We start from the raw sequence: 12,625 nt of genomic DNA, 5'->3' as shown, positions 1-12,625 counted from the left end.
ATCCTGTCTTCCAAAACTGGCCAATGCCAGTGCAGCAGAGGGAATGACCAGAAGAGGGAATCATCAAATGATCCGTCCCAGTCGCCCATTCCCAGCTTCAGACAAACAGAGACTAGGGACACCATCCCTGCCCATCCTAGCTAATAGCCATTGATGAATTTATCCAGTTCCTTTTATAGTTTATAGTCTTGGCCTTCACAACCTCCTCTGGCGAGGGTTACACACACATGCTCACGTCTTCCTCACCCAAAGCAATTGTTGTTAGCTAATCTTTCTGTTAAAATAACACTAGGTCCCCAGTCATGCTGAAGGCCCCATTGTGCTAGGTGCTGCACATGTGCTTGTGACGAAGGGGTTATCGTTCTAGATAAAATGAGTGCCGGCTCCCCCTCTCAGTCCTTCGTTACCCAGTTGATGTCCTTGTGTCGGGCTGTGGTGTGCAAGGCATGCCTAGGCACTGCCCCATTGCACTGCTGTTGGAAGGCTGTGCCCAAGCCCTGCCTTTGCTCAGCAGGGCCATGTCCCATCTGTCCCTGTCTGCTCTCTCCCACAGGCCGAGTGTGGCGACAGCCACGATGAGCCAGTTCTCCTATTCCGCTATGGAATCCACCACCTCTGCCCTCTGGAGTCCCAGCTCCTTTTCCCTGAGAGAAGCCGCCATCATTCAGTCGGAGCCCCTCTGCCACACAGGGGAGATCATGCCCTTCACGAGCTGGGAAGGATCCACTCATCCCATCCAAGCCCAGCCTCTCTCCAGGCCTCCTGCCCACAGCAGACAAGACCGGGGAGAGCAGACCATGGGTCTGGACCAGACTTCAGTCCATGGCTCAGACTTCAACATCCGGCAGAAGCATCTGCAGAGGCGACTGGGGGCTCCACAAACCCCCATCCCAGGGGAGCCATTGCTGGGTGAGGGGGACACCAAGCAACAATTGGAAGTAGACCCAGATCCGCCCAAATGTGGATTTCCAGCAAAGGTCCCGGAGCCCCTCAGATCCAACACCAGCCCTCAGCGTGCACAGGAGATCCAGGAGCCATGTGTCTGCCCCTGGGGAGCCCTGCTCCAAAAGGCCCACAGGATCATGGCATCCCCTGATGCCATCCTGGCCAGCCTTGTGCCCACAGCGGGGGTCAAGCTGCAGGATCACGTGGCTCAGAAATGCTGGCAGATCCAAACGAAGGCCTTTCCTAAGATGGTGCGAGAGTCGCACAGAGATGCTCCCCTCTGGAGAGAGACTGCCCTGCCTGGGCCACTCCACCCCCCTGGGGAGCCAGGCAAGCACAGGACAGCGGCATTCCCAACGATGGGACAACAGCCTGCCCACCCCATCGAACTCCACATAAGGCATCAGCATCCGGTCATGCAGAGGGGGCTGCTCACCCTGGACCCAGAGCCCCTGGCAAAGCTGCCTCACGCGGTCCCAGCCAGGGGAGCCCGTGTGGAGTTCAGTGAGATGGAGACCAATTTCCTGCAGACGGGGAGGCAAAGCACAAGCTCCTCTTCTTCCACACGTCCTCCAACGCCAGTGGAAGATATCACCCTGGAGACGGGCAGGAATGATGGCGCGGCAGGAAAGCAGACTAACCCACAGTGCTGCACTCTGCCAGCAGGGGTGGGTCTGACATCGCCACCTCCAGGAACCACAGTAGCAGAGAAGACACTCGCAGCGACACTCCAAATGTATAGGAGCGAGTTGAGAAAGCCCCTTACCAGTGTGAGCGGCACCAAAGGGACTGAAGAGAAGCTGGAGCTGCACATGGAGAGGAAGGCTTTCTTGGGAGAAGGCTCCTGCCTGCGGCCAGGGGCACAAGCAGGTGAGAGCAGGGCAGATCCTCCCAGGACCCAATGGCACCAGGTTGCCCCAGAGGCACCAGGCTCTGAGCAGCTAACAAGATCCACCCTTAACTCTCTCCTTGCTGGGCAGGCTGCACACGACCTGCAGATCAAGCAGCTGACGGAAATGTTGAGCAGCTCCCGCCCCTTGGCGGGCCAGGTCTCAGTTTGCCAGCAGTGCCGCAAGGCATATCCAGGAAAGAGGAAGGGTGAGAAAACTCCAAAGGAGACATCTGCTGAGCTGCATGGTGTTCGAGACATCATGCATTCACATGGGTTCAATGGAACTGTGAATTCAAAGCTCTCCAGGGACCAGCCACCAATCAGAGTCTGCGAGAAGTGTGGTAAGCATCGACAAAAGAGACCAGCTGGCTCTGCAGGTGCTGACTTGCCGGGAAGATCCCATGGAATTCCACAGCGATGGACTCCAGGAGACTCCTCAGCATCATCCAACCGCAATAAGATGCCAGTGCTGTGGCTCCTTCCAGCAGACAAGACCAAGACGCAGGATGGAATGGGGAAATGGGCTCCCTGCAAGCAACCAAAGATGGTGTCCGTTGCAACGAGTACAACAGGGCTTTCGCAAGCTGGGGAGAAAGCAAGTGGGAGTCCTGACGGTTCTCCCTCAAAGTCAGCAAAGGCCTCCAGAGCTAGGACACCATCCCCTTCAAGGAGCAAAGTTCTCCAAAAGATGTTCATGTGCCTGAAGCAAACCTTCAGCAAGCTGCAACACAAAGTGAAGTCCCGAATGTCCAAGGACCCTCGATCCAGAACACCTGACACTAAATTTACAAAGCCACCCTTTTGGAAGGCAAGGGCCTCCAAGGGTGTACGGTTTCCATACTACTGAATCTCACCCTGCCAGCATGCCCAATACCAGAAAAGGCCCACAAATTCCAACCTCTCCCTATCATCCAGTGGGCCCGGTAAGCATGGGCTAAAGTGGCTGAGAAGAATGGCTTGTTGTCCTGGGACAAAGAGACTGATATATAATAGTCTCTCCTTGGGGTATGACATTTAAACCGAGATTCCAAGATGAAGGGGGGCCTGGGAGCTTGGATGAGATTGAGCGTTCAAGAATCAATCCTTCCTTCAAGAAGAGCTGACACTAAATTTACAAAGCCACCCTTTTGGAAGGCAAGGGCCTCAAAGTGTGTCCAGTAGTACTATTAGGGCCCTACCATCAATCAAACACAAACCGGCCCTTTGACTCCTAAAACCCCGCCCCTTGACCCCTTAAACCCCGCCCACCTATCACCAGAAGTCCCACCCACAGGGTATTACTTCCAGGGTCAAGGAGGACACATTACCGGAAGCAAAGTATGTCATGTGACCCCTCTAAGAACTCCTCCCACTGCCCTCTACCCATCAGGACAGGTTTCGCCCTCATAGGCCTACCCAGAGAGGGGATTTGACCAATCAGGGGTGTTCCAGGGTGGGGTGACCCATCCGGATGTGGCTCGTGTGACCCCTCTAAGAACTCCTCCCACTGCACTCTACCAATCGCGGTGGGTTTCGGCTACATAGGACCACCCTGAGAGCAGATTTGACCAATCGGTGGTGTTCCGGGACGGGGTGACCTGTCCAGATGAGGGTCATGTGACCCTTCTAAGAACTCCTCCCAGCGCCCTCTGCCAATCAGAGCGCAACACTATCACCCCATAAGTCCCAGCACCAGGGCAGAAGAGGCCATCTTTTACCAAGGACACGTGCTTTAGAAATCGTGGAAGCATGGACTCCTTCACCACCCCTGGAGAGAACTTCAGACTTGTGTTAGCCCCGAGGGCCTTTGGACTTGTGTGGAGAAAGCGCTACATGAGCGACAGTTCCCACGAGGGCCCTTTGACTCAGCCATTGATGGATACGTTGGAACCCGAAACCCAAACTCTCGTGAGGCACACCGATGAGTGTGATGGCCTCTCATTTTCCGCCCCCCTAGAGGTGGAAGGTGAACGCAGCTCAGGGGAGTCATCGGAGGACAAGGTGAACGGAAAAGACATTGCTCAGGTAAATGAATGATTAAGAAGTGACTGTTGATGATGGGGTGTAATGGGGTTAGGAACCGGGGGGTGGGGTGGGTTGTATATATTTAAAAATAAAGGAGTGGGAACTTACACTCTTTCTTTTCTGAAAATCTCTCCACAGCTTGACGATGCCTTTCTAGAGGACCCAGAGGCCCTGGACAGCATTGCATCAAGCAGCGAAGATGAACCGGGCTCTCCTTGTTTTTGCTCAATGCCGGTACAAATTGTTGAAGAGGACTCCAAGGATGATGGCTATGAGGAGTTTAGGAGGCTTGGCATGGAACTAACTGAGCCAAGGCCACGTCGTGAGCGTAAAAAAGTCATGCGGACTATTGTACGTGTTGCTGTTTATGCTGTCCTTAATCAGTGCCTTAGGGAAAAGCTTTTTGAAGATTGTGAGGGCTGTGTCATAGATGCGCCAGCCCAACGGCACCATGACTGTGTGACTTGGACTTCAGTAGATCTAAACTTCAAGCTCCGGCGCCTGTGTGCTGAGTTGTGTTTGGAAAGCTTATTAAACGCTGTTCTTGCCATAGGTTATGCTGCGCAATGTCTGTGCCTAACCCAAGAACATTTAGCGTAAGGGGTGACCTTGATAAATGCTGTGCAATTTAGTGCAGACCCTGGCCGTGTTTTAAAGAAAATGACCAAACCGGAAGATGCTTGTGTCACATTCTTGACTTGAACTGGGACCGTATAGAATATGATTGCAACCAAGGTCCTGTAGTGGCACCAAATCTTTTGTAAAGGGGGTCATATAAGGGGTCTAAGACCAGGTTATGGGTTGCTGGTTATGATTATGCTGTCTGTATGAATGTGTCATTTTGTAGTTGAAGTTATGAATATTGGCTCTATCCTGTCTGTATCTCAAACTTATGCTATGCTTCTGGGTGACATCCCAGACGAGTTGGTGTTAGCTCTGCCTAGCCTGCTTGATGGCCCATTAAGGACCATCAGCTACACAATTGACCCATTGAGAGAAGGCAGATGCACCTTGTAAGTCAGCAAAGTATGCAGGAACCTGCCCATGTGACTCCAGACTCCATTTTGCTTGTAATTTTCCACAGTAAGGACAAAGAGGTGTTCTTACACCTCAAAAAGACTATAAAAGGCTGATGCCTCATCTCCAGCTTGTCTTCAATCCTGCTTCTTACCTCTGAAGGGACTTTACTACAAACTGAAGCTCTGAACAAAGAACTGATGACCCGTCCCAGCTGGGGATGGACTCCAGAGACTTAATTTAAACCTGCAGTTTATTCTATCACTGTTCTAAGCCTGAAACAAGAACTTTGCCATTATTGTATGTACTCGAGAGGTCATCGAGTCCAGTCCCCTGCCCTCATGGCAGGACCAAATACTGTCTAGACCAGCCCTGATAGACATTTATCTAACCTACTCTTAAATATCTCCAGAGATGGAGATTCCACAACCTCCCTCGGCAATCTATTCCAGTGTTTAACCACCCTGACAGTTAGGAACTTTTTCCTAATGTCCAGTCTAAACCTCCCTTGCTGCAGTTTATGATCATTGCTTCTTGTTCTATCCTTAGAGGCGAAGGTGAACAAGTTTTCTCCCTCCTCCTTATGACACCCTTTCAGATACCTGAAAACTGCTATCATGTCCCCTCTCGGTCTTCTCTTTTCCAAACTAAACAAACCCAATTCTTTCAGCCTTCCTTCATAGGTCATGTTCTCAAGACCTTTCATCATTCTTGTTGCTCTTCTCTGGACCCTCTCCAATTTCTCCACTCTTTCAGTACCTGTTTTCTCCCAATTACAAGGTTTCATCCTGTGAGTTTATCAACGATGAAAACACGTGTGTGTCTTGGAAGCTAGCAAAAGACCGGTACTCTGTCTCTGGCAATACCAACGTCTTCATAGCCTGTTTCACCACCTCTTATGCCCACTTAGAACTATACAACCTCCTAGAGAGGTTGCAAGAGTGGTGCCTGTACCACGAAACTGACTTGGTGATATTTTTGAAAAGGGAGGGTGAGTGGAATCCCCCTCGGGGGGATTATTTAGGGGACCTCACGAGCGATTATTTCAATTAAAAATAATAATCTGTGTACTTTTTTCTGAATTGGTCTTTTTTAAAAAAAAACAAACAAACACCAAACATCAATTGTCTTTAAACCCCTCACCTGGGGTGCTTTATTGGGTAACATGGCTGTGAAAATTATCACAAAATACATGTCTGTGCTTGTTGAAACATGTTTTGAGCAGGACTAGGCATGCCCAAGGAATATCTCATCAGTACAGGTCTATTCATAACCTTTTTCAAAAGCTCCTTTGGTTTTAGATTTCTCAAAGGGAGAGGCACCACTCATCTTGTGTTTTTGACCTAAGGCCCAGGCATATTTGGATAGAATGTCTATCACTGTTAAGATGTACTTAAAACCGCTGTTGCATTTGGAGAACTGGTGCATATCCACCAAATTTGCCTGCCATTGCACATCCACATCTGAACCAATGGTCTTGTTTCTTTTAAAATGTATTTGAGCCGGTTTGTGTAAAGTGCAAAAAAGAACAGGAGTACTTGTGGCACCTTAGAGACTAACAAATTTAGTTGAGCATAAGCGTTCATGGGCTACAGCCTACTTCATCAGATGCATGCAGTGGAAAATACAATAGGAAGATATAGATATACACAGAGAACAAGAAACAATGGGTGTTACCATACACCCTATAAGGAGAGTGATCAGTTAAGGTGAGCTATTATCAGCAGGGGAGAAAAAGAACTGTTTGTAGTGGTAATGAAAATGGCCCATTTCCAGCAATTGACAAGAAGATGTGAGGAACTGTAGTGGGGGAAATAATAAGCACGGGGAAAGAATTTTACTTTGTGTAATGGCCCATCCACTCCCAGTCTTTATTCAAGCCTAATTTAATGGTGTCCAATTTGCAAATTAATTCCAATTCAGCAGTCTCTTGTTGGAATCTGTTTTTGAAGTTTTTTGGTTGTAATATTGTGACTTTTAGGTCTGTAATCAAGTGGCCAGGGAGATTGAATTGTTCTCCGACTGGTTTTTGAATGTTATAATTCTTGATGTCTGATTAGTGTCCCTTTATTCTTTTATGTAGAGACTGTCCGCTTTGGCCAAAGTACATGGCAGAGGGGCATTGCTGGCACATGATGGCATCTATCACATTGGTAGATGTGCCTGGTGGCGTGGCTGATGTGATTAGGTCCTATGATGGTATCCCCTAAATAGATACGTGAACAGAGTTGGCAACAGGCTTTGTTGCAAGGATAGGTTCCTGGGTTAGTGTTTTGTAGTGTGGTGTGTGGTTGCCGTAGGATTGGGGGCTGTCTGTAAGCGAGGACAGACTGCTCTCCCAAGATCTGTGAGAGTGATGGATTGTCCTTCAGGATAGGTTGTAGATCCTTGATGATGCGCTGGAGAGGTTTTAGTTGGAGGCAGTGGCGGATTAACAAATTTGCCACCCCTAGGCCCTCAAAAAATTGCCGCGCCCCCTCCCCACCCCGCGCGCCAGCTCACCTCTGCTCCCCCGCGGCAAGACTGGGAGGGGGTGGGGAGAAGGGGAGTTGTGGCACGCTCGGGGGATGGTGGTGGTGGAGTGGAGATGAGATGGGACGGGGAGCGGTTCCTGGGCCCCCCCAGGTTACTCCCTGCACCCGTGGGTCCAGCTCACCTCTGCTCCGCCTCCTCTGAATGTGCCACTACTCACTTCTCCCTCTCTCCCAGCACTTTAGCGTGGCAAGCCTGGGAGGGAGGTGGAAGGGGGGAAGCGTGGGGCGCCTGGGAGAGGAGGCGGGCCAGGGATTTGAGGAAGGGGCAGAGTTGGGGAGGGGGCGTGAGCAAATTTGCCGCCCTAGGCCTAAGCCTTGTTGGCCTAGGCGATAATACGCCGCTGGTTGGGGGCTGAAGGTGATGGCTAGTGGCGTTCTGTTACTTTCTTTGTTGGGCCTGTCCTGTATTAGGTGACTCCTGCGTACTCTTCTGGCTCTGTCAATCTGTTTCTTCACTTCAGCAGGTGGGTACTGTAGTTGTAAGAATGCTTGATGGAGATGTTGTAGGTGTTTGTCTCTATCTGACGGGTTAGAGTAAATGGGATTGTTTCGTAGACCTTGGCTGTAGACAATGGATCGAGTGGTGTGGTCTGGATGAAAGCTGGAGGCATGTAGGTAAGTATAGCGGTCAGTAGGGTGATGTTTATGTGGCCATCGTTTATGAGTGCTGTGGTGTCTAGGAAGTGGATCTCTTGTGTGGAATGGTCCAGGCTGAGATTGATGGTGGGGTGGAAATGTGTAAAGTGTAAGTGTCCCTGTCTGAAAGCCAAGCTGTTACCTGTCTTCTATTCAAAGTTTTGCTATGCTTTCTGGCTACTTGAGAAAGAGGGTTCACCCGCCGTTATTTTCTTTAACAGAGCTGCCTGTGTAGAAATGACTGTTACTGGTACCGTCTTTTACTAACACAAATATGAAGGGGGACACATTCATATTGACACATTTAAATGAGAGGCCTTCATGCTCATCGGGGTGCCTCACGAGGGTTTGGGTTTCGGGTTCTGGCGTATCCATCAATGGCTGAGTCAAAGGGCCCTCATGGGAACTGTCACTCATGTAGCGCTTTCTCCACACAAGTCCAAAGGCCCTCGGGGCTAACACAAAGTCTGAAGTTCTCAACAGGGTGGTGAAGGAGTCCATGTTTCCACGATTTCTAAAGCACGCGTCCTTGGTAAAAGATGGCCTCTTCTGCTCCGATTGCTGGGTCTTATGGGGTGATGGTGATGCGCTCTGGTTGGCAGAGAGCGCTGGGAGGAGTTCTTAGAGGGTCACACGACTCTCTTCTGGGCAAGTCACCACGCTCTGGAACATCACCGATTCGTCAAATCTGCTCTCAGGGTGGTGCTGTGTGGCTGAAACCCATCGTGATTCGCAGAGGGCAGTGGAGGAGTTCTTAGAGGGGTCACACGAACCACTTCCGGATGGGTCACCATGCCCCGGAACACCCCTGATTGGTCAAATCCCCACTCCAGGTAGGCCTATGGGGCGAAACCCTCCTGATTGGTAGAGGGCAGTGGGAGGAGTTCTTAGAGGGGTCACATGACACCCTTGGCTTCCGGTTATGTGTCCTCCTTGACCCCAGAAGTAATCTTCCCCATGGGTGGGACTTCCAGTGACAGGTGGTCGGGGCTTAAGGGGTCAAGGGGCAGGGTTTAAGTGGCCAAGGAGAAGGGTTAGGGTTTGATTGATGGTAGGTCCCTTATACTATTTCCGATTTCCATACTACTGAATCCCACCCTGCCAGCATGCCCATTAACAGAAGGGGCCCACTAATTCCACCATCTCCCTAGCAACCAGTGGGCCTTGTAAGCATGGGCCAAAGTGGCTGAGAACAAGTGCTTGTTGTCCTGGGACACAGAGACTGATGATAAGAGACTCTCCTTGGGGTATGACGTTTAACCCCAGATTCCAAGATGAAAGCGGGGCCTGGGGCTTCAATGAGACTGATGGTGTGACTAGCCGGGAGTGTGAGGAACAGGCTGTGATCTGCCCTCACGTCCCAGAGACGCTGGTTGTGGTGCCCCAGAGCCCACAGGGCGGGTCCCTTGTTCCCCTTAACCCTCTTCCATTTTTCCTTGTTTTCCTTCCAGTTGCTGTTCAATAAATTGTATTTGGTTTGAACTTAATGTGCTTTAGGGGTAGGGAAGTGGCCGGTGCAGAGAGAGTACCCCGGAGTGGGGCCATCCCCGAGCACGCAAGAATCTCCACTTTCATTTAAAAAATAGTAAATGTCTAGCCCGTCATGCTTCAAAATGGGACCCCCCTAATGGTTCAAAAAGTATAAGGCAAATCAAAAGAATCCCCCAGATAATTTTAAAATCTCATGATTCGGGACGCCTGACTTGTTTGAATGTATTGGGTCGGCAGTACCTGCCGAGATGTGCGGGGTATGGAAGCACTTATCTTTACAGCCAAGCAACTAATTCCTGGGGAATAATTTAAACTGTGAACCCATCCCATTGCCTCTTCACAAATTCTCCCTAAAAAGCTTCCAGGGCACTCAAATTTATCCGTATTTCAAAAATAGTCGCGGGGGGAGTTCAATGAATAATTCTGCTTCAGGAATCAGTTTGCTAGTTAAAATGCACAGTGTGTGGATCTGACACTCAGGTCATATGACTTCACTTCTGTTCCCTGATTGGATGAGCAGAACTCCAAGAAATCTGATTGCTAGCATGAATGCTCTCCTTTCCTTCTTCAGAATTTATTTTCAGGGAATGTAATGTACTATCGAGGAGAGAGTGTGTTCCAATGGGCAGAGCACTGGCTAGGCAGTCAGGAAACCTCAGTGCAGTCGCAGTTCTGCTATTGACCTGTTGCATGAGCCTGGATGAGTTGCCTCTCTGTACCTCAGTTTCCTTATGTGTTTAATAGTCTACTAACCCGTATTGTCCTTTGGAAGGTGCTTTCATAGATTCCAAGGCCGGAATGCTGCTGTATCACACAGGCCAGAAAACTTCCCCAAAATAATTCCTAGAGCAGCTCTTTTAGACAAACATCCCATCTTGATTTAAAAGTGGTCAGTGATGGAGAATCCACTACAATCATTGGTAAATTGTTCCAATGATTAATTACTCTCACCAATATCAATGTATGCCTTATTTCACACGGGCTCTCTTCAAGATGGTTTCTCTCAGCCACAGTCTCCCAGCAAAGTGGTGCCTGGCTCCCCCCTTGCTCAGGCTCTCTTCCAGGGGCCCAAAGGTGCTGGTGGTTTTGTTTTCTTAGGTGAAAGAATGTGGGGTTGTCTGCCCCTTTCTTTTCTAGCCCCTTGAGTCTTGGAAGCTGATTCTTCTAAAGCAGTGGTTGTCCACCAGGGGCACGGGGTCCACAACTCCTGTCAATATTTGCCTAGTTTTACAGCAGGCTACATAACAAGCACTAGCGAAATAAGTACAGGTTAACATTTCATACAGGCAAAAGGAGAAAGTCAGCAATTTGTCAGTAAGAGTGTGCTGTGACACATCTGTATTTTAGATCTGATTTTGTAAACTAGTAGTTTCTGAGTGAGGTGAAAGTTGGGGCACCAAGACCACTTAATGAGAAAGGGCTAAAATGAGTCTGCGCTGCAGCCTTTTAGCTCATGCGGTAGAGACTCATGCAGTAAGTTCCAGAGGCCCTAGGTTCAATCCCGCTCACCACCAACAGGGGTCTGTCAATGTTACAAGTCGGGGCTCATCTGGGATTTTAACCGGGAAGTCTCTGAGCTCGGGACGTGCTTCCTCAGCGAGGGGAAGTATGTAACCCACACACCTCCCGGGTGTGGTTTTCTGTCCTCTCTAGTGGCACCGAGACCATTTAGAGACAGTTAAATGAGTCTGCCCTACAGCCCTAGCTAGCTGCCAGTTGGCTCTTAGCTCATGCAGTACAGAATCATGCACTAAGCTCCAGAACGCCCAGGTTTGATCCTGCTTGCCAGCAACCAGGGTCTGTCAACAGTACATGTGCTCTCCCCATCCCTCCACTTGTGTTTGCTGAAATGTAAATTGCTCTGTTCACTACCCATCTCCTTCCCCTGCTGTCTTGATGACCCTGTTTGCTGCTTATATAAACCCCCATTCCTTTGTTTAGGACAGACCTCTTTAACCGTATGAGCCTAGGAGGGGCTGTCAGGTTTTCACAAGTACTGTCGTACAGGGGGAACTCATAACTCTCCATGTAATGTTGCATCATGATCTTATTGACCAGAGAGTTGTTAGTTTTCAAATGGTACCTCCAGGGATTTCCCTACACTCCCCCTGAATTTCCCCAACACCCCCCCTCCCCCCGCCCAGTTTTGTGAACTAGTTACATGCCAAACCTGGAGGCTGAACTTTGCGACTTTGTCCTCACCCACAACTATTTCACATTTGTGGACAATATACCTTCAAGTCAGTGGCCCTGCTGTGGGGAGCCGCATGGCACCATAGTATGCGAAACATTTTTATGGCTGATTTAGAACAACGCTTCCTTAGCTCTCATCCCCTAACGCGCCTACTCTCCTTGAGCTACACTGATGACATCTTCATCATCTCAACCTATGGAAAAGAAGCCCTTGAGGAATTCCACCATGATTTCAACCATTTCCATCCCACCATCAACCTCAGCCTAGACCAGGGGTGGGCAAACTTTTTGGGCCGAGGACCACATCTGGGTGAGGAAATTGTATGCAGGGCCGGGGAAGGGCGGGTGGAGTGCGGGATGTGGAGGAAGGGGCTCAGGACAAGGGATTGGGGCAGAGAAGGGGTGCAGAGTGTAAGAGGGGGCTCAGGGAAGGGGGTTGGGGTACAGGAGGGGTACGGAGTGCAGGATGGGGCTCAGGGCAGGGAGTTGGGGTGCACGGGGTGCAGGGATGCAGCAGGGAGCTCAGGGCAGGTGGTTGGAGAGCACAGGAGTGCAGAAAGGAGCTCAGGGCAGGGAGTTGGGTGCAGGAGGGGTGCGAGGTACAGGCAGAGGGCTTAGGGCAGGAAGTTGGGGGACGGGAAGCAGGAGGGGTTTGAGCTCCAGCCCGGTGCCGCTTACCTAAAGTGGCTCCGGGGTGGCAGTGGCGCACACCAGGGGCAGCGCAGGCTCCCTGCATGCCTGCCCTGTCCCCACGCCACTCCAGGAAGTGCTGCGGCCCCTGGGATGGGGGGGGGCAGAGGGCTCTGCGTGCGCACATGGAGCCCTTTGCCTCCCGGCCCGGGGGCTGCTTCTGAGAGCAGCGCCGGGCCCGCAGCACCACGAGGGGTAATCCCGCGGGCTGGATCCAAAGCCC

The 12,625-nt window shown here is 50.6% G+C and overlaps 2 protein-coding genes across 2 annotated transcripts in view; both read left to right on the top strand.

Annotated features, from left to right (window-relative positions):
• The window catches only part of LOC120397911, a 46,831-nt gene extending 44,031 nt beyond the window's left edge, over window positions 1–2,800 (top strand). Inside the window, exon 5 of the mRNA XM_039524609.1 lies at window positions 554–2,800. Within this exon, the coding sequence (XP_039380543.1) occupies window positions 554–2,684 (2,131 nt within the window). The 3' untranslated portion in view covers window positions 2,685–2,800. The remainder of the gene's footprint in view (window positions 1–553) is intronic.
• Window positions 2,801–3,622: 822 nt separating this feature from the next.
• LOC120397913 lies at window positions 3,623–4,642 on the top strand. The gene is made up of 2 exons (XM_039524613.1): window positions 3,623–3,841; window positions 3,980–4,642. Exons 1-2 carry the CDS (start codon window positions 3,650–3,652, stop codon window positions 4,439–4,441), a joined length of 654 nt encoding a protein of 217 aa, XP_039380547.1. The 5' UTR covers window positions 3,623–3,649; the 3' UTR covers window positions 4,442–4,642.
• The last annotated feature ends 7,983 nt before the right edge of the window (window positions 4,643–12,625 follow it).

This window comes from Mauremys reevesii, linkage group 2 (assembly GCF_016161935.1).
Source record: "Mauremys reevesii isolate NIE-2019 linkage group 2, ASM1616193v1, whole genome shotgun sequence".
NCBI lineage: Eukaryota > Metazoa > Chordata > Testudines > Geoemydidae > Mauremys > Mauremys reevesii.
The sequence above is the reverse complement of the archived record's forward strand: the minus strand, read 5'-3'. Positions and strand labels throughout refer to the sequence as shown.

Coding starts and splice junctions, on each gene's coding strand:
- LOC120397913 (XM_039524613.1), top strand. CDS start 3,650: ATGAGCGACAGTTCCCACGAGGGCCCTTTGACTCAGCCATTGATGGAT. Junction 3,842..3,979: donor ACGGAAAAGACATTGCTCAG/GTAAATGAATGA, acceptor ATCTCTCCACAG/CTTGACGATGCCTTTCTAGA.